This window comes from Anguilla anguilla, chromosome 18 (genome assembly GCF_013347855.1).
Source record: "Anguilla anguilla isolate fAngAng1 chromosome 18, fAngAng1.pri, whole genome shotgun sequence".
Lineage (NCBI taxonomy): Eukaryota > Metazoa > Chordata > Actinopteri > Anguilliformes > Anguillidae > Anguilla > Anguilla anguilla.
This window is the reverse complement of record NC_049218.1, coordinates 3,604,452-3,631,440: the sequence shown is the minus strand read 5'-3', so window position 1 is coordinate 3,631,440 and position 26,989 is coordinate 3,604,452. Positions and strand designations below refer to the sequence as shown.

General features: G+C 48.9%; 1 protein-coding gene across 4 annotated transcripts in view; it reads left to right on the top strand.

The window, feature by feature from the left end:
• crtac1b (cartilage acidic protein 1b) overlaps positions 1 to 26,989 on the top strand; it is a 55,290-nt gene that overhangs the window by 28,217 nt on the left and 84 nt on the right. For 3 of the 4 annotated variants that reach the window (XM_035399663.1, XM_035399662.1, XM_035399664.1), the window contains exons 4-15: positions 1,242 to 1,378; positions 5,389 to 5,545; positions 9,794 to 9,928; positions 10,677 to 10,822; positions 17,559 to 17,695; positions 18,090 to 18,172; positions 18,804 to 18,904; positions 19,429 to 19,597; positions 20,981 to 21,126; positions 21,854 to 21,896; positions 22,717 to 22,860; positions 23,412 to 24,952. In XM_035399663.1, the coding sequence (XP_035255554.1) occupies positions 1,242 to 1,378; positions 5,389 to 5,545; positions 9,794 to 9,928; positions 10,677 to 10,822; positions 17,559 to 17,695; positions 18,090 to 18,172; positions 18,804 to 18,904; positions 19,429 to 19,597; positions 20,981 to 21,126; positions 21,854 to 21,896; positions 22,717 to 22,860; positions 23,412 to 23,524 (1,511 nt within the window). In that variant the 3' untranslated portion in view covers positions 23,525 to 24,952. Of the gene's footprint in view, positions 1 to 1,241; positions 1,379 to 5,388; positions 5,546 to 9,793; positions 9,929 to 10,676; positions 10,823 to 17,558; positions 17,696 to 18,089; positions 18,173 to 18,803; positions 18,905 to 19,428; positions 19,598 to 20,980; positions 21,127 to 21,853; positions 21,897 to 22,716; positions 22,861 to 23,411; positions 24,953 to 26,989 lie in introns of those variants that run through there. The other variant, XM_035399665.1, reaches the window with a different exon arrangement.

Sequence of the window (26,989 nt, the reverse complement as noted above, 5' to 3'; positions counted from 1 at the left end):
TTCTCAGCTACAGACACATTTTCTGTATTTTTTGATAGTATTTTATTACATATTAGATATATTGGAATATTACTAAATATATTTTCCAACACATTGATTTATATTAATGTCATGCTGTTATCAATATTTCAAGCGTGAATATTTCACAGACAATGAATAGGTTTGCATGGCCTGCTTTGAATGCAAATGGAAATCAGAAAAAAATGGCCGATTCAAGAGGCTGTTTTAGATTCTTTCAGCAGAACAAGGAGGCACTGAGGAAACTTCAGTAAAAAAAAAAGGAAAATTTAATTGACACAGGAATAGCCTCCCAGGACATAAACTACAAACAAACATCATTTTGCTTTTTTATAAAATCAGGGTTTGCATGCTGCTGGGTTGTCTGTAAACCAGGGGTTCTCACACACAGTCCCGAGGCCTCCTCCTACACACTGGCTTTCGCGCCAATGGGGACCGCATTTGCAATTCTTCAAAGGTGACGAGCTGTTAATGGTTCTGAATTAGCCACTTAAGACGCCTCATGCTCTGAGGCCGCGGCGTGCCTGAAATAGATAAGCGTGCTGCGAAGAGCCACCGTCCCAAATTCCTTTAATGACTTAATGACCAATCAGATCAGTTCGCGGGCTATTAATTCCTTCATTTCCTGTAATGCGCACTGTGGGGAGAGAGGTTATATTTTTTATAGTTTAACTGATAGACTGACTGATGAATTTGAAAAGGCTAATCTTGCATGCTGAAAGCGCAGGCACTTGCTGACTGAAACTGGATTCAGAGATGAAGCCAACAGCAACAGGCCAAAACTGAATTCTGCTCAAACCATTTCAAGAAAAAAAAATTTATAACACATTTTCAAATTACCTTAATTGAACATGAAATGGGCCAGAATGATACAAATATATATATGTTGTGTTGTCAAGAATTTTTACTGCGTCTGACATCTAGAAGACACCAATGTGATGTGATGTGTTGTGTTGTGAAGCTTGAACAGATTTTTCCAAGAGGGATGGTGGACGTGTAGAAGATTGGTGCAGTGTAAATCTTGTAATTCTTTGACCATATTGTCAGTGGACAGGTTAATCTACCATCAAAAAAAAAATAATTGGTGTAATAAAAAGCTGTAAAGTTGAAGTGTTCATGGGAGCGTATACTGTGCAGGGAATGGGTGCACGTGTGGAAAAAACGAGTGATTTTTGCCTCATACGAGACTACACGGTCGACATTGAGTCCCTCTCCTCTCCAAGGGCGAGCGACCTACACGGACAAGCTCTTCAAGTTCCGCAACGGACGCTTCGAGGACCTGCTGAGCGACGACATCAACGAGCACCGAGACGTGGCCAATCGCATGGCGGGGCGGTCAGTGGCTTGCCTGGACAGGAAGGTAACCGCGCCCGGTCACTGCGCCAGAATTCTCTCACGTCCCACAGTGGGTTCCTCGCTCACTGCCCGTACAAACCATTCGCTAAATTTACAAAAACGCTCACTGAAACGGAAATAATGTCAAAGGAAACGCAGAAGGTGAACTACACCTTTATGTACCCCAAAGTGTTCTACAAAAAAGTGGTTAAAATATTTAAAACAAATTGAATAAGTTGCTGTGTGTGTATTTTTACATAGCCTACCTCCGCGTTCATCATTGCAACCTCCATTCTGGATAAGGGAGGTCACAGGCAAGAACTTGAAGAGGTGTTGGCAGGGGCAGTTTTAGAGGTGTTGGCAGGTGCAGTTGTAGAGGTGTTGGCAGGTGCAGTTGTAGAGGTGTTTGCACTCAAAGATGGTCAAAGCCTCGAAAGGCTACCATTTAAACATCCTGCCCCCCCCCCCCCCCCCCCAGGGTCAAATATCTGACAGTTCATTTGTGTACTTCAGTCCAGTCCTGTGTTACGATGCGGTAATTAGAAAAGAGTATGGCAATTTGTGTTCAAACAGGCAGTGAGGTGGTGGTGATGGGGTTTTGGGGGGGGGGGGAGGGGTGTTAGGCAGTGGAGGGTAACAGATTGCTCCGGTACAGATTGCTCCGGTACATAATCACATCTGCAGATCACCCGTCCCTTTGTGTAGAATCTTTTTTTTTTGGCGCATAATTGGAAGACAGGTGATGAAGTGCCAATCATCACAGAGATTTGGCTGATAGCCAGAGGACGATGAGCTGAACTCTTTCCCTCCGACTGCTGTCAAGGTCCTCCAGTTCCTCCTTTCAGCCACAGGTGAAGGATAGCCCTCTCCTGTGGGGGGGGGGGGGGCTTTGTACAGTGGGGATTGAAATAGATTTTTTTTGGCTGCAGTATTGCTTTCTGCCTTGATTAGTCTTGGGTCAGAAAAAATGGCCGAGGAAATGATAATGCGATTTAAATTTTTCTGCGATGACGCCTTTAGAATGCAGAGATCTGTGTAATGACTGTTTAATTCAAACAAATTGCACGTGGGGCTTCTTTTTTTTCTTTGCTCGAAGGAAAAGAATCGCTTCTCTCTCGCTTCTGCGTCTTGATTGGACCACAACATTTCCCAAGGCCTTCCAGGGTCCTATAACGGCTGCATCGTCAAGGTTTGCTACCGCAGTGACTTATTGCAGTGCGTATAATATTCACGCAGGCTAACATTTAAAAAGAATTATGGCAGAGAATCGTGAAACTCTTGTCAGCGTCTTTACTGCGGGCATTTTCCTGTGTGTGTGGGCAGTTTGTCTGGTTGGATGAATTAGCAGGCGTTAAGAAAAACAACGCTCCACCGGACAAGCAAATAATAATGCCCTCATCCGTTGATAAAATATTCGGACAGGGGTAATTGATGGATAGATTTAAGCCGTCCGTGTTTAAAGAATATTTTTCTGAGTGGTCACAAGCCTGAAATACCGACAGGAAAAACAAGGTGATGGGGGCTATTTTTTCTCTTGTGCCTATCCACACACTTTAACATTGTCTTAACAAGATGTGCCACCAGCAGCCAGCTGAGAAACGGCCGTTAGCCAAACATCTTTGCTAATGTTCGCTATGCACCACAAGACTGCCAGAATGGAATCTCCGTATCCATTCCACAGATAGAAACACATACAACTGGTTAGCTCACTAGCTAAGTAAAACAGTCATCCATGCTTCGCCCAGAGGGTGGCTCAGGCGGCGCCCCCTGGTGGACGGGAGGTCTGGCCATCCCTGGTCCCATGGCAAACCCCTGCCCGCATACATACAGGGTCCTCTCGCTGCCCCACGGCTGCGTGCCATTGGCTGTTAGTCTGCCTGTGTTTGGCGGAGCAGCAAAGCTTGAAACGGGAGCGAAAAAGCATTTTTTCCACAGTATTTGCATTTTATGAACCCCTCGCTGTCATTTGCAGCTCAGTCAAATACCGTGTAAAAGTCTGTCCAGACCTCGGATTTTCCTTTTAATGGCTGCTGCCTGACTTCATTCTCCCCTGACTAATACTCTTGCTCTGAGGCGTTCAGTCTGTCACTCTCATAGCTTAGCTTAGCCGAGCTTCCCTACGGCTGCCATCCAGCTCGCATGCTGCTTTGCGCCGAGAAATGAAAGGGCCAGCTCCAAAGAGCCAGACCCGAACCAAGCCCGATATAAAATGACAGAATTAGGACCCACACTGACCCAATCCCATGGGTTCTGGTTGGGTTTTATTGGGCTCCATTGGTGAAATTATAAGCTCTACTACAGTGGTGCCCTAGCTGACAGGTGGGCCAGGCCGTAGAGCTAAGGATGGGCTGTACAGAGAACTTAGGGAAAGAGCTTGGTTGGACACCTGTATGGCACATACTGCTTTTAAATCAACTTTTCCCATTAGAGGTCTTTTTGGAGCGCTTGCTGAACTGAATTACGTGTACCTGGCAGATGATAATTGCTCAGGGAGGCTCTGATATAAGGCCCAGGGGACTTCCCAGGGCGCTGCTGAAATAGTGGCAGTATTTCTTTGTCTCTTTATTTTCAAAAAGGTTCAGATTCGGGGGACAGTGGGCACACATCAGGATGCATTAACGTCGCTGAAATTTTATGCACAGGTCCATTAGCATGTTGTTTCTGGGCCTTCGTCTCCACAGGGGGACTGATAATGGAGTGTGAAATGAACATCTCTGCGTTGGCGGGGGCGAACAGGGGGTGGGGTGGGGGGGGCAGGCGGGCTGGGGGGGGGGGGGGGTGTGGGCGCGAGCACGTGCAGACCGAACAGAGGGCCGCAGAAACACACGGCGGTTGGTAACTGAAGGGTGCAGCGGGGGCAGTCTCACTTTAGGGTGAGCCAGCAGATCTGAACTCTGCCGCTAATGCACTGTGCACACATTAGCATTCATATATGTTTCTGTAGTGGAGAGAAGGGGTTTGCACTTTGTCTTAGTAGCCTGCCGGAGCTAGTGCGAGCTTCACTGCACGTGTGCGTTACAGCAAAGCTGGAAACGTTTTTTAATGTAGCCGTCACTGTAATGTTTGGGAGGACATTATTGTGTTTTATTGCGTTTAATAAAACTGACAAGGATGAGAAATAAATACGTTCCAACGTAAATTATTCTTTAAGCTGGTGCTGATGTTGTGGAAAGGAACACACAGTAGAGCTCGGAAAAAAGAAAGATAGCGCCTTGTAGTGTCAGTTCTAAAGGCCAAACAGTAGTCAAAACCGAAATACAGCAACTGCCTCATTGACGGTCATGTAGTAAGGGCTCCATGTGGATAGTTTGTCATGTCCTGATAATGGCGGGTGTGTAAGTGTATGTCATAAGTTGGAATGAGCCGTTTCCTAGTTTGTGTGTGACTGTAAACATCTGTACGAACCGACAGCATCTATAAATGCAGTATGTTGCCTAGCCAGCCTGCTAAAAAAATATTTGGCCTTGCTGTATAAGGCCCACTGTAGTGGTGAAGAGCTTGCTTGCTGTATTTCTTAATCGATTGTTAGGACTGCATCGCAGGGGAAATGGGGTCTTTTGAGAGAGCGTGCCAAATTGATCTGAGCCGTATTTAAAGTGAGATGATTGTAATTAGTGCCATAGCTCAATTTTCCTACCACTCCTGTTCGCTCCTCTCCATCGATCATTAACGGTTCATTTTCTTTGCATACGCAGGGGAGGCGATAACTTCTCTGGGGTCATTAAGAAGGCGTGAACGCTGTTGGTTGTCGTTGCCAATGGTAAAATGGCAGAATTAAACTCTAATCAGGAGAGGTGCATCTATGCACCTCAAACTAGCTGGCAGAGTGTGCTCAAAAACTCTTCCACATTCCCATTTTAGGTCTCAGCTGAAAACGCACTTAAGATGCCTTTTATGTAATCAGTTGCTGTAGTTGTTGTAGTTGTAGTTGTAGTAGTATGAAATACATAATAATAATATATTCACAGCAACCTCTGTCTTCTCTCTGTCTGTCTCTACCTCCCCCCCCCCCACCCCCCCTTCCACCCCCCTCAGGGGACAGGGCGCTACGCCATCTACATCGCTAACTACGCCAGTGGGAACGTTGGGGCACACGCCCTCCTGGAGATGGACGAAGCTGCCAGTGACCCCGCCCGAGGGGTCATCGCCCTGTCCAATGTGGCCGAGGAGGCCGGGGTCAACAAGTTCACAGGTCCCGCCGCTCACAGCCCGCGTGCAAACACGGTGGTGGAACCGGATTCCATCCATTTCCTAATTAAACTACGACTGCAGGTCCCAGCAGCTGCTATGAAATATAGCACCCTCATGGGACTTGTAGGCCAATTAGTGTTGTATTAATTTAGCCACTTTAATGTGGATGGACCGATTCCTTAATAAAAGGTTTTGTTGTAATGATTCTATAAACTTTTTTTTTATTATTCATAAGTTTAATTTGATAATTAAATTTTGGCTTCAGAATGGACATCCATTCACTCTCTATCGACAGAAGGGCTTTTGGGAAATGTAGTCCAATGATCACATCCAGTTCCTCAACCTCCAGTTCTTTCTTGAAAATGATTCATTCACATAATCAAAAAATTGTGGTCTTTGTTGAAGACCAATTTGATTGATTTTACCAAGTGTGTCAGTGCTGGGTTAAAATGTTTCAGTGCTGGGTTAAATGTGCAGGGTACAAACCCTGGCCCTGGGTTAAAGTGTGTCAGTGCTGGGCTAAAATTCTTCAGTGCTGGGTTAAAATGTTTCAGTGCTAGGCTAAAGTGCTTCAGTGCTGGGTTAAAGTGTTTTAGTCCTGGGTTAAAAGAAGAGCCTGCTCCTACCGTGGCCCGTCTCAGATATGATTGGAGGCCGTTGTGACGTTCTGTACTGTGCCATCAATGATGTGGTTGAGCTGGTTTGATGGGCACTGAGGCCTTTTGAGTTCAGTAATGTGGGTGCGCCTTCTTTCTCATTAGCTGTGACATTGCGTTTATCTTTTATGAGAGCACTTTTTAGAGCCAGCACCCCCCTTTCCACGTGGGCTTGTCCCTGTGGCGGTTGTATCGCCTGAATTATGGGAGGTTTTTTTTTATTAGGAACGGGCACCTCAAATGGAGGAGGCCCTGAACTGCTGTTTCGCAGTGTGGTAGTGCGGGGGGTGTGAGGATGCCCGGGGAGGGGAGGGGAGGGAAGGGGGGGGGGTCTGGGGGAGGTGTAGTGGCAGTTGTGGCCGGGTTTATCGGGCGGTTGCCGCAGCGATGGCAGGCCGGGTTTTTTGGCTCAGTCAGCTGTTTACCGCGCTGAAAGTCACGGGGAGGTGCAAGGACGCGGCGGCCATATTTCAGCTCAGACCTGCTCAATGGGCCAGAGGCGCCATTAATCAGAGCATCGCGCGGGCCGGGCCGGGCCGGGCCGGGGCCCGCGGAAAAAACGACCCGTCCGCGTTCGCTGCGGAGCCTGTGACCTGGGGAAGACTGCACGGGGGGGGGGTGGGGGGCTCCCCAACGAGGGGTGGGGGGGGCTATCGCAGCAAACGGAGACACGCAGGATCGTGATGTCAGAGCGCAGGATCAGGAATGAGACTTTTCCTGATTAATCAGGCAGACCCTGAAATGTCTTTGTCAGGGGGAGGGGGGGGGGAGGGGGGAGGGGGAGGGGGAGGGGGGAGCACCGCTAGTATTCCCCTTTACTGCTGAGTATTCTCACCTGTCAGCGAGCGTAGAGGCTCTTGGACGTGTGTGCTTACCACAAACTCACGTCCTCTGCTGCCCCTAGTGGAGATATTTTAGGGTCTGAAACTCATTCTGTCCTTCTTAATACTGTATATTTCAGCAGAATTGTGCAGGCACACTTTCTACCTGTACAATTTGGTCCCGTCGAGTGCAGTATTGCTGACGGAACGGGCCCCATACTGGACTTCCACAGTGAGCACTACGGCGCTGTCAGAGATTTTGGAGCAGAATTTAATGGGAATGTCTGTTTTACAGAATTTATTTTGATTGCACGGAGAGCTCTGCGAGCATTTCTTTTAATGCATTAACTGTCAGATGTCCCCCCCCCCCCCCAAAGCCCTGGTGTTCGGTCCTGGGTAGTCGTAATTCAGCCCGTGTCCCGGGTGGGGGGGGGGGGGGGTTGCCGAGAGTGAAGAGGGGGTCTCCCTTCCTCTGGGGCTTTTTCTTATGAAGATCATATTTTTTGGTCTTTTTAAAATTAACTGTCAACTTCTGAGGGTGAGCGCCAGAGGCTGCAGGTTGTTCCAGTAACACCACTCACTCACTCATCGATATAAATATTGAACAAGGCTGGACTCAAACTGCAACTCTGTCTCACCCCCCCCCCCGCCCCAACACTTCTGAGTGAAGTATTCCCCTCTTCTGTCGCAAGTTTCATTCTGAAACTCTTACCCAGATATATAGATTTGATTATATTTGTGACTTGGATCAAGGGTGAGCCTCTAGCAAGTGAACTGGGGCACGTGAAATAGCTGTTTCATTAAGCTTCTTGTAGGCATACAAAAAAAAAGTTTTCAAACCAGGGCTGCAAGCATACCTGGCTCGGAGGCTACACAAGTTACTGGTGGCAGCAGATACTATTCATGTTTTGAACATAAAGTAACAGAGAAGTAGCTAGGTAGTGTAATAAACCTATCTTATTCGGAGCTACTTAAATTGTAATAACACTTTTAAATCTAAATCATTCCTCTCAAACTGCCTTGCGTCATACGTTGACTCTATACAGTTCTCACCCCTCTCCCCGAATCAGAACCTGTGAAGTGTTCATTTATTTGTTTTTCTGTCTGTGTGGGTGTGCTTTCTCTCTCTCTCTCTCTCTCTCTCTCTCTCTCTCTCTCTCTGTCCATGTGACAAATGTGAAAACCCAGAACTACCACATCCCCCTCCCAGGAAATAGTAATAATCACACCACCCTCCCCCTCTCCCAACCCCCCCCCCCCCCACCACGCACCCCCCGCACCCCACCCCAAATGACCCCCAAGGGGACCCCCATAAGTACCGAAACATTACGGCATAATCGTCCCGGTTCAGCAGCGGCATTGGTCTGGAGAGACAGAGACAGAGACAGAGACAGAGACAGAGACAGAGACAGAGACAGAGACAGAGACAGAGACAGAGACAGAGACAGAGACAGAGACAGAGACAGGGACAGGGACAGGGACAGGGACAGGGACAGGGACACTGGCTGGGGGGTGAAGGAGGCCTAGTCATCATTTTCTTTGCTGAAGTCAGTCTGGCAGAGCGGAGCCTGTAACGGCCAATGACAGGCCGAGGGCAGAGGCCTCATTTAACAGCAGAACACCCAGCGTCAGTGGAACGTGGACTAAATTTCCATAATTCTTACACCCATAAAATCCATCTTTTGAGTGTGGATTTTTTAAGAACTCTTAAAAGCCGGGTGATTTACTGAAGGCTGATATAGGTATGCCCGATTTTATTTATTTTATGTAATATTTGTGTTTTAGCCGAAGTAGCTTATTGTACGTGAAGGTGCAAGCCTGAAGAACCAACATAATCACAAAACAGAAGTGCCTATGTCGTTCACTGCCTAACAGAAACATACAATATAAATTTCCTCTCTTTACCGAAATCCAGCTTCACAAGATGCAGTCCCTACTGTTTGTTAACACAGGCTGGTTTAATAAGGAGCTCTTTCTCATGCACGGCGGCAGTCATCAGAACCTTGAGAAAATGCAGAACAGAATAAGACAGGAAGGAGTCTTTTGTCCAAGAATGACCCTCTCTCGGTTAATTGAATGTGAAATAGTGAATCGATGCAGATTGCACAGCCACACAATAATCACACTACTGACGGATGAATGGGGAGCTTGAGGCACACACACACACACACACACTCTCTCACACACACACACACACACACACACACACACTCTCTCACACACACACATACACACACTCACACACACACACACCGCTGCTGGCTATGCTGAAGTTGCTCCTAACTTCACATTTCCTTGCGTCCGGACGTTTTTAAATTAGATTGCCGTTGTTTTGATCGTGCTGTGCTGGCTGAGGTGCTGATGATACAGGATCTGTATTGAGTAATGTTTCATGAACTATTTGCAGAGTGAATGAATGTGTTTAGTTGAGTGAATATAGCGTTTCCTTCTGACCCTCTGTAGCCTTCTGTCACAAGGTGTTCAGATGCGTCTGTAACTTTCATTTTGCAGGGTATTGCACCACCTGTTGGTCTGACAGTGTTAATATCGTTTTCTCCTTTGGACTGTGTTTGACTGCATTACTTGGTTGACTTTCCTGATCATCTGCTGTGGGGGAAAAAAAAGGCTCTTCTCAGCAGTAGGGTGGAGATTGCAATGTTTGCTGCAGGAAGTTCATCAGGGAATGTTTCTGTTTAGTGACATCATTTCCACCCTCTCTCTCTGACCGACTCTCATTTTTTTGTTTTTGTTTTTGGGATGGGGGGGCCACAGGGGGCAGGGGCGTGGTGGTGGGACCCATCCTCAGCCAGACCCGCTCGGACGTCTTCTGCGACAACGAGTACGGGCCCAACTTCCTGTTCCGTAACAACGGGGACGGCACCTTCACAGACGTGGCCTCGACAGCAGGTAAGAGCCGACCCCCCCCCCCCCCCCTCACCCCCACCCAAAACATTCTCTCCCCGTCCCGGGACCCATTACACCCCTGGCTGTGTTAAAGGGCACCCAGGGCACTGGAGCTTGAAATTAATTTAATGTATTTTCTAAAAATAAATAAATAAAAAAAAGTCACTGCAAAGCATTACTTAATGAACCTTAAGAAGCGTATTGCACTGCATGGACCCAAGTGATCTATGCCGTTCGCTCCCTTCTTCACCTGATCCATAAAGCTTGGGCAGGTCGAAGCAACATGGCAGTAATCTCACCCCTTGAATCCAGATACTTCAGATCGCTGGAAGGATGAAGGGATAGAGGGAAGAAGGGAGGGCACATGCTTCAGAGTATGTGGACAGGGCCTAAGTAAATGACCCTGAGACGACCAGAGGAGGATGGGTTCCCCTCCTTGAGCCTGGTTCCTTGCGAGGTTTCTTCCCATCTGCCACAGGGAGTTTTTCCCTTGCCACTGTTGCTTTAGGCTTGCTCCTGTGGGGGTTTAGGCCAGGGTTGTCTGAGAAGCGTATTGTGACAATTGCTATGAAATGCGCTATATAAATAAAATTTGATTGATTGATTGACCTCTTGCAGGGCTTGCTTCTACAAATGTCATTGATCAGCATAACTCAAGACGTTTCCTCAGTTTGACTGTCAAATAGGACTACACAAGGTACCTTCAGCTCGAGTATGGCTTGATTTTTATTTTAATTTTTTTTGGGCTCAGGAGTTGAAGACCCCATGCAGCACGGTCGAGGGGTGGCGCTGGCTGACTTCAACCGGGACGGGAAGACCGACATCGTCTACGGCAACTGGAACGGCCCGCACCGCCTCTTCCTGCAGCTCAGCACCCATCGGAAGCAGAGATTTAAGGTTTGCGGTGGCGACTGAGAGAGCTCTACACCAATCAGGAAGCAGAGAATTAATGTTTTGGGCGGGGTTTGGAAGCTCTGCACCAATTGGAAGCAGATAATTAATGTGTTTGGTGGGGTTTGGAAGCTCTGCACCAATTGGAAGCAGAGAATTAATGGTCTGGGCGGGGTTTGGAAGCTCTGCACCAATTGGAAGCAGATAATTAATGTGTTTGGTGGGGACTGGAAGCTGTGCACCAATTGGAAGCAGTGTATAAAACCTGAGGCAGGGAATGGGTGTCTGGTCCGAGAACTTGGACACTGGCACTTAATGCAGTGGCCATACACACTGTATCTGCCTTATAAACCAGACAGTGACAGGTGAGTGCAAAGGGCCAAAACAGATGAATTGTGGCTGTTTTATTCCCCTTCATGGGGTGAGAAAAAATAAATAAAAACAGAGGAAGCAAGCTCACCTAACAGCAGGCTGCTGGGTGGTTCATCCTGGTGAGGCACTATGCGTGGATGGGCCCCACGCTCCCATGTCAATCTCAGAGCTTTCCAGCCAGTTGCAGATCTGCAGCCCCATTGGGTGGCACAACATTGGCCACAGCATCACCTGGTGACACCTGTGTCTCATGACACACCTGCTGCCACTTTGGCCTTAAAACCACTTAAGACCTGCAACAGCGAGTTGAGTAAAAAACCTGCTGTGGTTTTACAGATGGAATTTAAATTAAATATGGCTCTTTATGTTGCCGCTCCATGTTTCTGAAGTGCTTGCTGTTCCTCTGCGGTCTCTCTCTGGTTTATCGCAGCTCAATTTCCCACCAGCACCCATCAGTCAGATTGACTGAAAGATAATGACCTGACCTCCGGTCAGGGTCTCTGTCATTAATTGGGCCTGCGAAGCTCGTTCAGCAGTTAATTACAGCCCGGGGGGGGGTGACCCAGCGTCCAGTACGACAAGTCTCGAAGAGCTGCTCAGATTGAGAAATGAAGCACTGAAAGAAAGAAGGAGAAAAAAGTCTTCAAAAATGCTTACTTTTACTGAGTGTGCCAGCACTTGCGAAGTGTGTGTATGGGGTATGTACAACATGTCAGAGGCAAAACTGGTGCCAGGAGTGACGGGTTAATGCAAGGACTTCTTCAGGCCCTGTGCGTGGACTCGCGTTTCCCACAATGCACTTCTCTGCGGCAGAGGAAGAGGATTTTCCAGCTCAGTGCCCTGTGCTGCCTGCATGGCAAATAAACAAATGGCAGTCTGGAGGGCACATCAATGTGCACATCGATTCCTATAAATCCACAGCTGATCAGCTCAGGGATTCCCGCGAGTGAATGAGGGAATAGGTTTGCGCGCGCACATGCACACACACACACACACACGCACACACACACATGCACATAGACACGTGCTCACACACATATATACACACGCACATAGACACGTGCTCACACACATATACATACGCACACACACACACACATGCACATAGACACACACACACACACACACACACATGCACATAGACGCACACACACTCGCATAGACACGTACACACACATACACACAGGCATGCATGGACACACACATACACACACACACACACAACACATACATTTCTATCACTTTATAGCACTAGTTAGTATGTGTTTTCCAAATCAGGGTAAATGTAGTGTACTCAGAGCAAATGCAGTATACTGAGGGTAAATGTAGTACACTCAGGGTAAATGCAGTATACTCAAGGTAAATGTAGTATACTCAAGGTAAATGTAGTATACTCAGGGTAAATGTAGTATACTCAGGGTAAATGTAGTACACTCAGGGTAAATGCAGTATACTGAGGGTAAATGTAGTATACTCATGGTAAATGCAGTATACGGAGGGTAAATGCAGTATACTCAGTGTAAATGCAGTACACTCATGGTAAATGCAGTATACTCAAGGTAAATGTAGTATACTCAGGGTAAATGTAGTACACTCAGGGTAAATGTAGTATACCATACGCTTCCCCTCTCCTGCACTCAGCAGTCCCAGTGCTCATGACTGCATCCCCGGCTCTGTGACTCAGGCAGGTAATAACTCAGATATGGCCAGGCTGCAGTTTACCAATTAGGGCTGTTAGGAAGCAGGTAATTGCACTTGACTTGTGCTGAGGATGTTTGTGTGTGTGTGTGTGTGTGCGTGTGTGCGTGCGTATGCGCATGGGTACGTGTGTGTGTGTGTGCGTGTGTGCGTGCGTATGCGCATGGGTACGTGTGTGTGTGTGTGCGTGCGTATGCGCATGGGTACGTGTGTGTGTGTGTGTGTGTGTGTGTGTACGTGCCTGTGCGTATATATGTGTGTGTGTGTGTTTGTGTGTGCACGCACGTGCGTACGTGTGCTTGCGTGCATGCTTGTGTGTGTGTGTGTACGTGCTCTGTGTGTGTGTGTGTGAGTGTGTGTGTGTGTGTGTGTGTCTGTGTGTACGTTTGCGTGCGTACGTGTGTGTGTGTACGTGCCTGTGCGTGTGTGTGTGCGTGTGTGTGTGTGCGTGTGTGTATGCTGTGTGTGTGTGTGTGTGTGTGTGTGTGTGTGCGTGTACGTGCCTGTGCGTGTGTGTGTGTGTGCGTGTGTGTGTGTATGCGTGTGTGTGTGTGTGCGTAAGCCCCCAGCTGCTGTGCATCAGTCTGCAGTCTCTCTGATGTCAGGCGGCCTGAGCGGCTCCTTTATGGCGCTGATTAATGGCGGCGCTGACGTTGTTTCATGGTTTGGGCGCCGAGGTTAATCCCTCTTCGGAGCTGACAGAGGCCTCCCTGACGGGACGGTCCCGTCCGGGCCGCTGATCCCTGCCGTCTGTAATTAAACGCGCTTGTCACTCCGCCGGGCCGCTAACTCACCCCGCTGCTGGAGCGAGCAGCTCTCTGGGGGCGGGTGAATGCGGATACCGCGCCCCTATCAGGCCTAATTAGGAGCTACGGCCGGGCCTCCCGTCCCGTCAGATCAAACCCTCCACCCCCCCCCCCTCCCCCGCCCCTCCTCTCCCGGCTGCCCTCTGCCTCGGCTAACGTCCCGTCCAACTGGGGTGAAGCGTGCATATCGTGCCCCTATCAGGCCTAATTAGGAGCTACGGCCGGGCCTCCCGTCCCGCCAAATCAAACCCCCCCTTCCCCCACCCCTCGTCTCCCGGCTGCCCTCTGCTGCGGCTAACGTCCCGTCCAACTAGGGGGTGAGCGCGTTTTGGGGGGGAGGGCCGGGAGGGAGGGAGGCGCGGGTAGAAATACTGCTGAAGCATCGCGCGGCTTGTCGTTTAATCGATGCGTGAGTGAAATACAGGAAGCGAGAGCGGGGAGCTCACAGCGCCGCTAGGATTGTTCTCTGGTGCAATAACGGTGATTTTATTTTTTATTTTTTCCAGGGATCATATAAAATGTGCGTTTAATTCAGCTTGACCTTATTTTGGACCTTTTTACGATTAAAAAAAAAAAGTCATTTAGAACGTGAACACGATCTCCGGGGAAACGGTTGTGCTGGACACCGCAGTCTGTACCGTATGGCAGGTCGAAAGTCCGGTGAGACTGATCCGTGCATTTTTGGCTCATCCGTGTCTTAAGCTGCCGAACGTCTGACGCCACTACCTTTGGGACATCTGCTCTGAGCGCGGCCCCCAATGTTCAACACATGGATCCACTTCGCTGATGGCGAATAATTGAACAAAGAAAAAAAAAAAAGAAGAAGTACTTCAACATGAACCCCAGGAATGTTCTGTAGTCTGATCCTCCCAACACCCAGCACTTCATTTTTGTCCCCTGTAGGGGACACGCGTCTCTGGGCTTAATCTCAAGAGCCACACGGGACATTCCGTAAAAATAACATAAATAATATTTTAGAAAATATTTTCATAGCAACATCCAAGACTCTTGCATTATGTGAAATAAGTTAAAATACTTTAACTTTTTTTAGGCCAGGTCTCAGGAGGACACAGAAAGACACAGAAGGTTTATGGAACGTGGTGCTTTGATACTCCGCACAACCAAGCAGAACTTTCACTGCAGTTTTTATTTTATCATAGGATAGCTCTTGTATATTTTTAAAGATCCAAGTTTTACAAGCAAAAAAAGAAACAAACAGATTAGGTATTGCTGGGTAGGGGTACACTTACATGTACCTGTGTGCCTATAGGTTAGCAACTCTGTGACAAGTGTTTGCACCTTTTTAGGCAGTTTTTTGTACACACACACACACACAGTCTTTCTTTCTCTCTCCCTCCATCTCCCTCTCTCTCCCTCTTTCTCTCCCTCACTATCCCCCTCTCTCCCTCTTTCTCTTTCTCTCCATCTCCTTCCCTCTCTCTCTCGCTCTCTCTATCCCTCTCTCTTTCTCCCTCTCCCTCTCTCTTGCCCTCTCTCTATCTCCCTGCTGTCCTCCCTCTCTCTCTCTCCCCCTCTCTCTCGTCTCCTTCCCTCTCTCTCCCACCCCCTGCTTCCCTCTCTTTCTCTCTCTCTATCCCTCTCTCTTTCCCTCTCTCTCTCTCTCCCTCCCTCTCTCTCTCTCCCTGCTGTCCTCCCTCTCTCTCCCTCTCCTCCCTCTCTCCCTCTCTCCCCCTCTCTCTCTCTCCTTCCCCCCCCCCCCACACACAGGAAGGTCAGTGCAGTGGCCCCAGCGCTTGGCTTTATGGGGCTTATAATTAAAGTAAGGAGGGACTGAGTGCCGGTGGGAGAGGAGAGCCAGTCCATAACTCTTCCTGCTGACCTCACTGCTGCGTCACCCAGACACTGTAATGTCCGTTATTACCCCCCCCCCCCATTCCCCCCCCCCCCCCCCGTTCCCCCTACCACACCCCCAGAGACCTGCCTCTCACCTACAGGTGCACTGACAGACCTCCTCTCACCTACAGGTGCACTGACAGACCTCCTCCCACCTACAGGTGCACTGACAGACCTCCTGTCACCTACAGGTGCACTGACAGACCTCCTCTCACCTACAGACCTCCTCTCACCTACAGGTGCACAGATAGACCTCCTCCCACCTACAGGTGCACTGACAGACCTCCTCTCACCTACAGGTGCACTGACAGACCTCCTCCCACCTACAGGTGCACTGACAGACCTCCTCTCACCTACAGGTGCACTGACAGACCTCCTCTCACCTACAGGTGCACTGACTGGTCTCCATAGCCACTGTCCTTCCTGCTTCCCAGTCACAGACCATATGTGATTAGAAGCAGTCAAAGTAAGAAAAGGCCTGTAGAAATAAGCTGTTTTTATGATATATTCTGACTAATGGAGATGATCATTTTTCCAGAATTCTGCAGGGACTTCTGGCCTGCCTGCAACTTCCGCCCATTCCTGAAGAGGGCGCCACTACTCTGCTTGCTATTTGGTGTTGTTTGCTTCCTGTTTTATTGCTGGTTTGAAGGACGGCCCTAGTGACCCTGTGCTGAGATGAGATTTAGATTAGATAAGGCATAAAATTAGATTAGATTAGATAAAATAAGATTAGATAAGAAAAGGAATATAGGTTGGAAATTCCTTTTGTGTTGAGTCAGAGTAACAAATAATGTTAATAAAAAAACGTGCGAAGCCCAAACTGCAACATGATTTAATATAATAAAATGGGAGAAAAAAAGTCAAAATATAATCAGTGAAAACTGAATATTATGAGTAATTCTGCTGATGCCGCCAAACAATTTCCTGTGTGCACTTGTGTACAGATACTCTGTCTCTCTCTCTTAGTGTTGCCCCAGAATCAATCCAATTCAATTCAGTTTAATTCAGTTCAGTTCAATATAATTTAATACAATTCAACAGAGACACTGACACAAATATTTACTGTGGAAATGCAAAAGAAAATTGGGAAAAAGAAAATTGATACCCACATCCCTGTGTTTTTCAGTGTGCTACGTTGCCATGCCAATATGCCTGTGTTGGTCTGTGACGGTGTGGTAATCGCCATGCCAACGCCCGTGTGTTGGTCTGTGACGGTGTGGTAATCGCCATGCCAACGCCTGTGTGTTGGTCTGTGACGGTGTGGTAATCGCCATGCCGACGCCCGTGTGTTGGTCTGTGACGGTGTGGTAATCGCCATGCCAACGCCTGTGTGTTGGTCTGTGACGGTGTGGTAATCGCCATGCCAACGCCTGTGTGTTGGTCTGTGATGGTGTGGTAATCGCCATGCCAACGCCCGTGTGTTGGTCTGTGACAGTGTGGTAATCGCCATGCCAACGCCCGTGTGTTGGTCTGTGACGGTGTGGTAATCGCCATGCCAACGCCCATGTGTTGGTCTGTGACGGTGTGGTAATCGCCATGCCGACGCCCGTGTGTTGGTCTGTGACGTTGTGGTAATCGCCATGCCAACGCCCGTGTGTTGGTCTGTGACAGTGTGGTAATCGCCATGCCAACGCCCGTGTGTTGGTCTGTGACGGTGTGGTAATCGCCATGCCAACGCCCGTGTGTTGGTCTGTGACGGTGTGGTAATCGCCATGCCAACGCCCGTGTGTTGGTCTGTGACGGTGTGGTAATCACCATGCCGACGCCCGTGTGTTGGTCTGTGACGGTGTGGTAATCGCCATGCCAACGCCCGTGTGTTGGTCTGTGACGGTGTGGTAATCGCCATGCCAACGCCCGTGTGTTGGTCTGTGACAGTGTGGTAATCGCCATGCCAATGCCCGTGTGTTGGTCTGTGACGGTGTGGTAATCGCCATGCCAACGCCCGTGTGTTGGTCTGTGACGGTGTGGTAATCGCCATGCCGACGCCCGTGTGTTGGTCTGTGTCGCAGGACATCAGCACGCAGAAGTTCTCCATGCCTTCCCCCGTGCGCACCGTCATCGCTGCTGACTTTGACAACGACAACGAGCTGGAGGTGTTCTTCAACAACATCGCTTACCGTGGAGCGTCGGCCAATCGGCTGTTCAGGTGAGAGAGAGGGGGCGGGGCCTTGAGCTGGGCGGAAGAAGTTGACTCCTCTCTCAAAGGTATCATTAATACTAATCCAGGAGTTTTCAATCCAGTCCTGGAGGGCCACAGTGGCTGTAGGTTTATAACTCCAGTCCTGGAGGGCCGCAGTGTCTGTAGGTTTATAACTCCAGTCCTGGAGGGCCACAGTGTCTGTAGGATTGTAACTCCAGACCTGGAGGGCCGCAGTGTCTGCATGTTTAATTCCAGTCTAGATGCTCAGTTGCCAGTAGCCGTAATGATATTTGAGTCTGTTTTAACTGAATTACATGTGAAAAATGAAGTAGGCGTCTTACATCGCTGCCCGTCACGGAGCTCAAAGAGCCTTTTAACCAATGAGATTTGGCGGTGGCAGGGTGGCGCGGCGGGACCACGCGGACCCTCTGATTGAAGAGCTGAACGTCGGGGAGGCGGCTGAACCAGACGGCCGCGGGACAGGTACGCGCGTTTGACCTGAGCACTCCAACACGGCTGTTAACACCGAGCAAACCAAACGCACACAGAGTAATCGCGAGTTCACGTTTTAAAGGCCGTGTTGTGAAAGTGAACTCTGGATTGGGGTCTGTAAAGTGTTTAAACAAAACAATTAGCTAGCATATTGCGATAAGGAGGCAGATACGGCCCAGTTATTAAAATTTGTGTTAAGGGTAAACTGGGGTCAGTGTGGGTCAATGTTCCCGATGCACCCTGAAAATTAATTTACGTGCCATTCCTATTTCTGCCCCTGGGGGGCAGCAGAATTCCACAATTGTCTGTATTCTGTTGGACTGTCTGTGAGTGTTTCTCCTTGTGATAAACTAATTGGGTGAGTCCAGTTGAACTCTCCAGTCACACAGAAGCTGTATTTCCCATATGCTTGGGTGTCAGGCACATATGGCCCTGTTCTGCACCAATCACAGATTCACGCTGTGCCTGAAATTCACTGTGATCACCGATAACAACAAACACTGTTAGCTTAGCGCATTTCCTTAGCATTAGCACCCAAAGCCAGAGACACTCAGCATATGGCGGCGCCATGGCGAGCTAACTGTGTGTGATCGGACCCCTCTCCTTTCTGTTCGGTTGTCAGGGGCGACCGTGACGGACTTTGACGGAGACGGACAGCTGGATTTGCTGGTGTCCCACGGAGAGAGCGCTGCCCAGCCCATCTCAGTGTACAGAGTCAGCCAGGTGAGCCCCGCCCATCTCAGTGTACAGAGTCAGCCAGGTGAGCCCCGCCCACCTCAGTGTACAGGGTCAGCCAGGTGATCCCTGCCCATCTCAGTGTACAGAGTCAGCCAGGTGAGCCCCGCCCACCTCAGCCAGGTGAGCCCCGCCCACCTCAGTGTACAGAGTCAGCCAGGTGAGCCCCGCCCACCTCAGTGTACAGAGTCAGCTAGGTGAGCCCCGCCCATCTCAGCCAGGTGAGCCCCGCCCACCTCAGTGTACAGAGTCAGCCAGGTGAGAGCAGGGTGGCGTGGGACTGCACCAAATCCAGAGGAGCCTCCTGTGTGGGGGTGAGCGGGTGAGCAGGTGATCAGATGATTGTGTGTATGCCTGTGCGCGTGTGTGTGTGTACGTGTGACCATGCGTGTGTGGCTAACCATAAGTTCCCTGAATCTATTAGAACATTCCTGCAGCTTTCACACTGTTCAGGAACATCTTCCATTGTTGCCATGGTAACTCGCTCTCTCTTTCTCTCTCTCTCCCTGTAGGGCTCGTCCAATCGGTGGCTGCGTGTGATCCCCCGCACGCAGTTTGGCGCCTTTGCCCGCGGGGCCAAGGTCGTGACCTACACCAAGCGGAGCGGCTCGCACACGCGCATCATCGACGGGGGCTCGGGGTACCTGTGCCAGATGGAGCCTGTCGCCCACTTCGGACTGGGTAGAGCCCCCCAAGTCCACCCCTGTCCCGTCTCCACCCCCGCCTCCTCCCCGCTGCCCCTTCCAAGTCTGGGCTTCTCACCCGCCCCCAGAATCCATGCAAAGTCCTCACACTTTGATAACTAGCATTCAAAGACTTGGAAGTTCTTGAAAAGCACACAAGTACTGGCAAAGTTTTTTTCAAGTATAAAGTTAAAATATAAAGTGTAAGTTAAAGCTTAGCCAATGCTTAGCATTTGGCCCGTACATGTGTGTACATGTATACACAGATACATTTGGAGACAGAAACAATTTTTTAACACTTCTACGGCAACTCGACATGTATTTGGCCACGGGCTACAGGAAAAGTCTTGGGTTCAGTACGAGCAGGAGGAGATGGTTCCTCTCTCTGGTTCCCTGAAATTCAGGGGTCCTGCTCATGCTGGTTTTTGGGGGGACAGGTGACCCTGAGGTGTCCCCTCTTTCTGCGTGCTGGAGGAGCGGGCTCGGCTCAGCTTGGACAGAAACCATGTGCAGGTCTGCTTACTGTTAAACCTCCGCTTCAATTAAGAGCCCAGGAGGTCATCTGTCATTGGGTCCCACCCCAGAACTTCTCCCCCCCCCCCTCCCTTTGGGTTGAGTGCTGCTGGCTGTTTTTCATGCACTCACAGGAGTTACTGATTTTCAAACCCTAAATGACTTGGAGGTCAATGATATCTGGCATTATGCTGGAAATTCTCTCCTGCTGTGGGTCTGCAATATCTCTCTCTCTCCCCCTCTCGTTTTCACTCTCTTGCTCGCTCACCTGTTCCCACCAAACCCGCCACTGAGCTACTTCCTGTCTGGAGCAGAAGGCCTTCTCTTGGGAGCCCCCCCCCCTTTATTCACATGGTCATGTGTAGAGAGGAGATCAGTAGCAGCGTCTGCTCAGCCCTAGGAGAGGGATAACAATCGGCTACTGTTATACACAGTGTGCAGCCGCGTGTCTCATCTCTAACAAGCTTACTGTGTACACTGCACTGCTTCACTGCAATCTGCCACTGTACTGACTCAATGTGAGGCTTCACTGCAATCTGCCACTGTACTGACTCACTGCACAGTTTCACTGCAATCTGCCACTGTACTGACTCAATGTGAGGCTTCACTGCAATCTGCCACTGTACTGACTCACTGCACAGTTTCACTGAAATCAAGCTCTGTACTGACTCACTGAGGGCTTCCTTGTAATCTAGCTCTGTACTGACTCACTGAGGGCTTCCTTGTAATCTAGCTGTACTGACTCACTGCACTGCTTCACTGCAATCTGGCACTGTAATGACTCACTGTACTCGGTCACTGCACACTGTGACTGCACTCCATCACTGAGCTGCTTCACTGCAATCTCTCACTGCACTCTCCTCCACAGGGAAGGACGTGGCCACCAGTGTGGAGGTGTTTTGGCCTGATGGCCGCTCCGTGGCGCGGCCCCTCGAACTCTCTGAGATGAACTCCGTTCTGGAGATCCCCTACCCCGTGGAGGAGGACGAGGGAACCCCCGCCACTGAGATTGAGGTAGGGACTCGGGAGTGCTGGGAGCACTGTCCCGAATGTAGCATTAACAGCAGTCGCTCTGGAGCTGTCATAACATAACATAGCAAAACATAGCATGACATAGCATCACATAGCATAGCATAGCATGACAAAGCATAACATAGCATAGCATAGCATAGCATGACCTAGCATAACATAGCATGACCTAGCATAGAATGACATATAACGTAACGTAGCCTAGCGTAATGTAGTGTAGCGTAGTGTAGCATAGTATAACGTAACGTAACATAAATGACGCCACAACGCTCGCCATTTTCCTGACTAAATTGTACCTAGTGCATTGATTACCTACAGACTAGATGGTATCTAACACCGTATGAAGCCTGTTCCTGAAAATCCCCAGAGTTCCTGCCTCTCAGCAGTGGGTGTTAAAAATCTCTTTTAAAGTCACTATTCTGACATGTCTGCCTAAGCCCTAATATATTAATTATATTTTGAATGGTAATCCAAAAATTACTGGAGACAACTGTCTGAATATTATACACAGAGAAAAGGACCGTTTTTGGCAGGAGGTTTTGCTGAAGGGAACAGGAACAAAAACAGAGGAATTTTGAAACCTCCAAAATAACCTGCAGGATTTGAAGCCCCCACTTTAAGCACTCCAAATGGTGAAACCCAAATTTTAAACGCAGAACTCATTTATCATCTACTATAACCGGTACTTAAACCTCTACCTATTTCTTTTCAGTGTGGGAATGGATTCGTTGTCAACGAAAATGGCCGCTGCAAAGGTAGGTAAAATACCCCCACCCCACCCCATTCAACCACCCCCCCCCCCCTCTTCGAAAGCAAAGGGCACGGATACAGAAACATGATTGGCTGATTCCTGTCAGTGCTTTGAAAGGGGCACAGACGCACAGAGGGAGATCAAAACTGGAGGGGATGGAAAAGGTGTGAGTGACAGGCTCTTTGAAGTGCATCTGTTCCTCGTTCCCTGCCTGCATGCCACCTGCCCATCCTGCTGCTTCTGTGTCTGTTTCTGGAGGACTCACGGCTGCTTTTTACCGTGAGTCCTCCAGTATCCCATGATGCAGCTGTATGACCTCTGTGAGGCCTCTGTCACTGTGTGCCCTGTCTGTGTGTCTCAATGAGCCCCTGAACGTGGAAATGCGTCTGCACACAGACGGATAAAATGGGAAATGTGGTATGTGGTTTTGCAGTGTGTGAGTGAGTGGTGTGTGTGCCCTGCGATGGACTGGCAACCGGTCCAGGGTTTTTATTTCTCCTGACTCTTGCCCAGTGTATTCTGGTATAGGCTGCAGCACCCCCAGCAGCCCTGCCCAGCAGGTTAGATAATGGATGGATGGATAGTTTGATAATGGATGGATGGATAGTACTCATCATCAGTGCTTACGGCTGCACCCTTCAGCATGTGAGAGCTCAGACACGTGTGCTCTCCTGTGAAGCGTGTGATGTCAGCGTTGCCCCCCTCCTGGTCCTGTGTTGAGTGCACTGCTGTCTCTCTCTGTCTTCATGTGACCCTCGAACCCGCGCTCCCTGTGTGCTGTGTCTCCGTGGGAACCCCAAACCCGCGCTCCCTGTGTGTCCCAGACCAGGACGAGTGCACCGAGTTCCCCTCTGTGTGTCCGCGGGACCGCCCGCTTTGCATCAACACCTACGGCGGCTTCAAGTGCCGCGCCACCAAGCGCTGTGGCCAGGGGTTCGAGCCCAACGATGAGGGGACGGCCTGCGTCGGTGAGTGAGGGGGGCGGAGCTTATAGATTGTCATGAGCTGTGCAGGGAGAGCCTCATCCAACTTCAACTCCAACCCAGCCCAGCTCAGCTCAGCCTAGCTCAGCCCAACCCAGCCCAGTTTAGCTCAACCCAGCTCTGTCCAGCTTAGTGCAATCTAGCTCAGTCTAGCCCAGCACAGCTCAAACCAAGTCTGCCCGGCTCAGCCCAGCAAAGCTCAGTCCAGCCCAGCTCAGTCCAGCTTACGCTCTCTGACTTCGTCACGGTGCATTCTGATCGACGACAGGCTCCAATGAACCTCCATTCATCAGCCATCTCCTACTGCCTGCATTCTCCATCCACGTCACCTCCACCTGTCTCACTGAGGGGACTTCTCCACCCCCTGGAATCTCAACATGTTCCGTAGAGTATCTTTCTCAAAATTCCAGCACCTCCACCCATCCCACAGAGGGTCTTTCCTCACCCTCGGCACCTCCACCCATCCCACAGAGGGTGTGCGTGCCGTGAGTAAGACCTCCTCTCTCTCTTTGTTCTGTGTGCTTTCTCTCCTGCAGCTCAGGTGGCCTACTTTGAGGGAAACCGCTCCTCTGCCGGTGGGATTCGGGCTCTCCTCTCGCACTTCTCCATGACCCTGCTGGCCTTCTTCACTCTGACCCTGCTGGCCTGACCGGCCTAGCGCTCCCTCCTAAATATTCCCCCCCGCCGCGACCCCCCCTTTCTGCTTGGCTGTTTGGGATGCTAAGAGAAGGGGCTAGGAGGGAGAAGCTCAGACCTCAAACACCCCTCCCCATCCCCCTCAACTCCTCCTTGCTGTGTCATCTGCCTGGCTCCTCCCCCTCTTGGCTCTAGCCCCTCCCAGAACTGAAGAACACACACCGAGCATGCTCACTGGGAGCTAAGAGGGGATTTTCTGGGCTAACTGGAGGAAAAAAAAAAAAAAGTGTGCTCACACTCTGGTCTGGACCAATGACGCGCTAACCTCACTGGGATGACGACAACAACAGCAACACCCGGATCCACCTCTCATTCGATGACCGTTACTACAGAGGCTCGTAACCTCGAGTGGAAGGTTCCGGAAGAATCTCGATCATTTTCATTTACGTACTGATTTATATACAAATGAAACAGTGCTTAAAAGGGACAAAAACCTGGGCCCAAACCAGACAAATATGATCTGTTTTAGGTTTGTGTCCTGCAGAGTGAAGATAGAGGAAATGTGAATTGAAACGACGAGAAAAAGTGGAAAGAAGTAGCAAGATGTTAAGAAATCCTACGACCAGAAAAAATAATGGAAAGGGTGGAGTTAAGTTAAGGAAAAGAAAAGCTGGCTAAAAAGTAGGGAAAAATACATGCATCCTTGAGGAAATTTCTTGATTGGTTGGGGAAATAGATGAATAGCTCGGGCCGATGTTTTTGGTGGCAACGGATGGCGAGCTCATCAGGAATGATGGGATGGAATTCCAGGCAGGGGTGTCCTGATTTTAAAAAACGATTTCCTTCCCCGGGTTGTTCTCAAGGCTTGGAACATGGCTGTTCCGATGTGCTATGGATCTGATGAATCACCGCAGTCTGTCTGAGGAGCCTGTCGGTGATAGGTCACAGATTGTTATTTTTTTGGGGGAGAAGAACGTGTTTTGAACGTGATCATGTAATTTCATGGCCAAGTAAGGTACAATAATTTACTAAATTGAGCGCATTATAGTCGTACAGTGCTGTACGAGGCTGTATCTAAAATGATGAAAAAATGGACGAAAGTGACGCCATAGCGACAGCAAGTGTATCCTGTTTTATCTCAAGGGATCATGGGAAATGTCTCAGTTTCCCATGAACACCTGCCTGCCTGCGTGAAGTATTCCCTCTTCGTTTTTCCACCACCCAAGGCCCACACAGTGCCAGCTTCTCAGCCATGAGGAGGAGAGGGTACAGCAGCTCTGGGAGAGATGGGAACATATGCCTCGCCATCTGGCACACGCGGGGTTGCAGTATGTCAACACCCAGTCATGTTTGCCCACACATTTAAATTAATATTTTCACATTTCTGGGCTGTTCTCAGAACTGTCTGTTTTGAACTTGAACTTGATGACAAAAGATATATATATATATATATATATATATATATATATATATATATATATATATATATATATATATATGATTCCCTTGCAGCATTATAAAGTGTGGGGTCCAGACCCCCATGCAGCGGAGAGGGACATCGGTAGCGGTCCCTTCAAGGTTCTATTCCACCACAATTCCCAACCGTTTCCCCGTCTTTAAGAATTTCCGGGCCCAACCTTCCCACAGTTCCGAATTTGCCTCCAAGCTTAAAGCCAGCAGTCCCTTGGCCATTTCCCAATGCAGCAGGCAGGAGTCGTGAGAAGAAGAATTGGAACGTTCTTGCCTAAACTGCTACTCCAGCTCAGCAAGGGAAGCAGCCATTGGCTGCGCTCAAAATTCAAAGAACCAAAGTTCCCTTTATTCCCCTCCCCCGCCAACTCTGCTCAGTGCTGAATTTTTCTCTCTCTCTCTCATTCCTCAGTTGATCTGTCTTTCATAAATCACTTTTTTCTTTTAGAAGTTGGCCTAAATCTTATTGCCAGGGAGTTTCCTGTGTAGGTGTAGCTGTGGTTGATTTTTGAAAGAAATTCCGACATTTACCCACTATGCATCCAAAGTCAGCGATGTGCATCTCCACAAAAGCATTGATGTGCTTCCTGAAAGACTGAGATACTGTGTTATACAGTATCCCACACTCGGATCTAATCTCATACACAATTTTCTTTCATTTAGCTTCAAATGAAAAAATGGCACCAAGCCCTAGAATCGAGATAAGCCAGCCTATGAATTAATTTGAAAGCAGAGATCATGATATTTAAGACAGTAAAGTAAAGGCTTGTAGGATCAAGAACAAGAACAAGAACACCAAGTTTTTCAGTGGTTGGACACTTTCGGTCTGTGCTTTTTAAAATGAGAAAACTATTACAGGATAAATGTTGGCTCTTGCTAGGCCACTGTTTTACCTAGGCAACCACAGTGAACACAACAAAAAATAATTCAAGGATCAAGGTCAGTTTTTTTAAATAATCAAAATGGGTCAGTTGTGTGCTTCACTGGAGTTTAAACCTCAGGTTTAAACTTCTAGATCACAGAACTGCATTACAACTGGAACATCTATCCAAATCTGTGAAATAAGGATTCCAGTTGAAATGCAGTTCTGTGGCTTAGGTTCAAACTCTAGTGAAGCACACTGCAACTGACCCAATGAATTACATTCAATAGAAATGATGATGATGATGATGATGATGATGATGATGATGAGGATAATGCTGGTTGTAGAGTGCATTTCTGACAAGGTGCACAGAGCTTTACACAGTATAAGTGTTTGGATTGGACTTCTCATTCATACACAGCGAGCTGAGATCCTTATGGACTGTCTGACCAAGGAAACCGCTGTTCCTGATCCTACTCCTCATAACAAACATAATCAAATTCGCCACTGTTCCTGTCCTACTCCTCATAACAAACATAATCAAATTCGCCACTGTTCCTGACCCTGCTCCTCATACTTAACATAATCAAGGGATGCTGCTGTTCCTGTCCTACTCCTCATAACAAACAGAATCAAGGATACCTCTGACCAGCACAGCTGCAGAACTGTCAGGTGTCAGGAGCTCTAGTGAGATTTGATCCACACAGCCTGTAATCCCCCCAAAAAAATAGCCTGACAGAAAACTACCATTAACCGAGATGTATCACACTGTTCTGCTGCTGGTACTATATGGCACATGTATGGAATCTTAACAGGCAAGAGAAGAGAGAATTTTGATGAATGGATGACAGGGGTATTAGAAGGGAAGACCTGCCGTCGGCAAGGTCGGTGTAAATGCACAGAATGCGCTCCTATGACTGGTCTTTGCTGAACCTGACACTGTGCTGGTCATTTTTTTTAGACAAGCCGCGCACTTCGGTCAATCTTTTGTCTCTGGCTTTTTGAAGTGTTCCACTGTGATGGGGTGAGCGAGCAGACTGTCTCCCCCCAGAGAAGACGCAAAATGATTCCCTGTAAATAGTGTTGTCTGCATAATTATGATTATGATTGTGTTACTTTTCTTCTTCTTTTTTGTTTTTGTTTTAG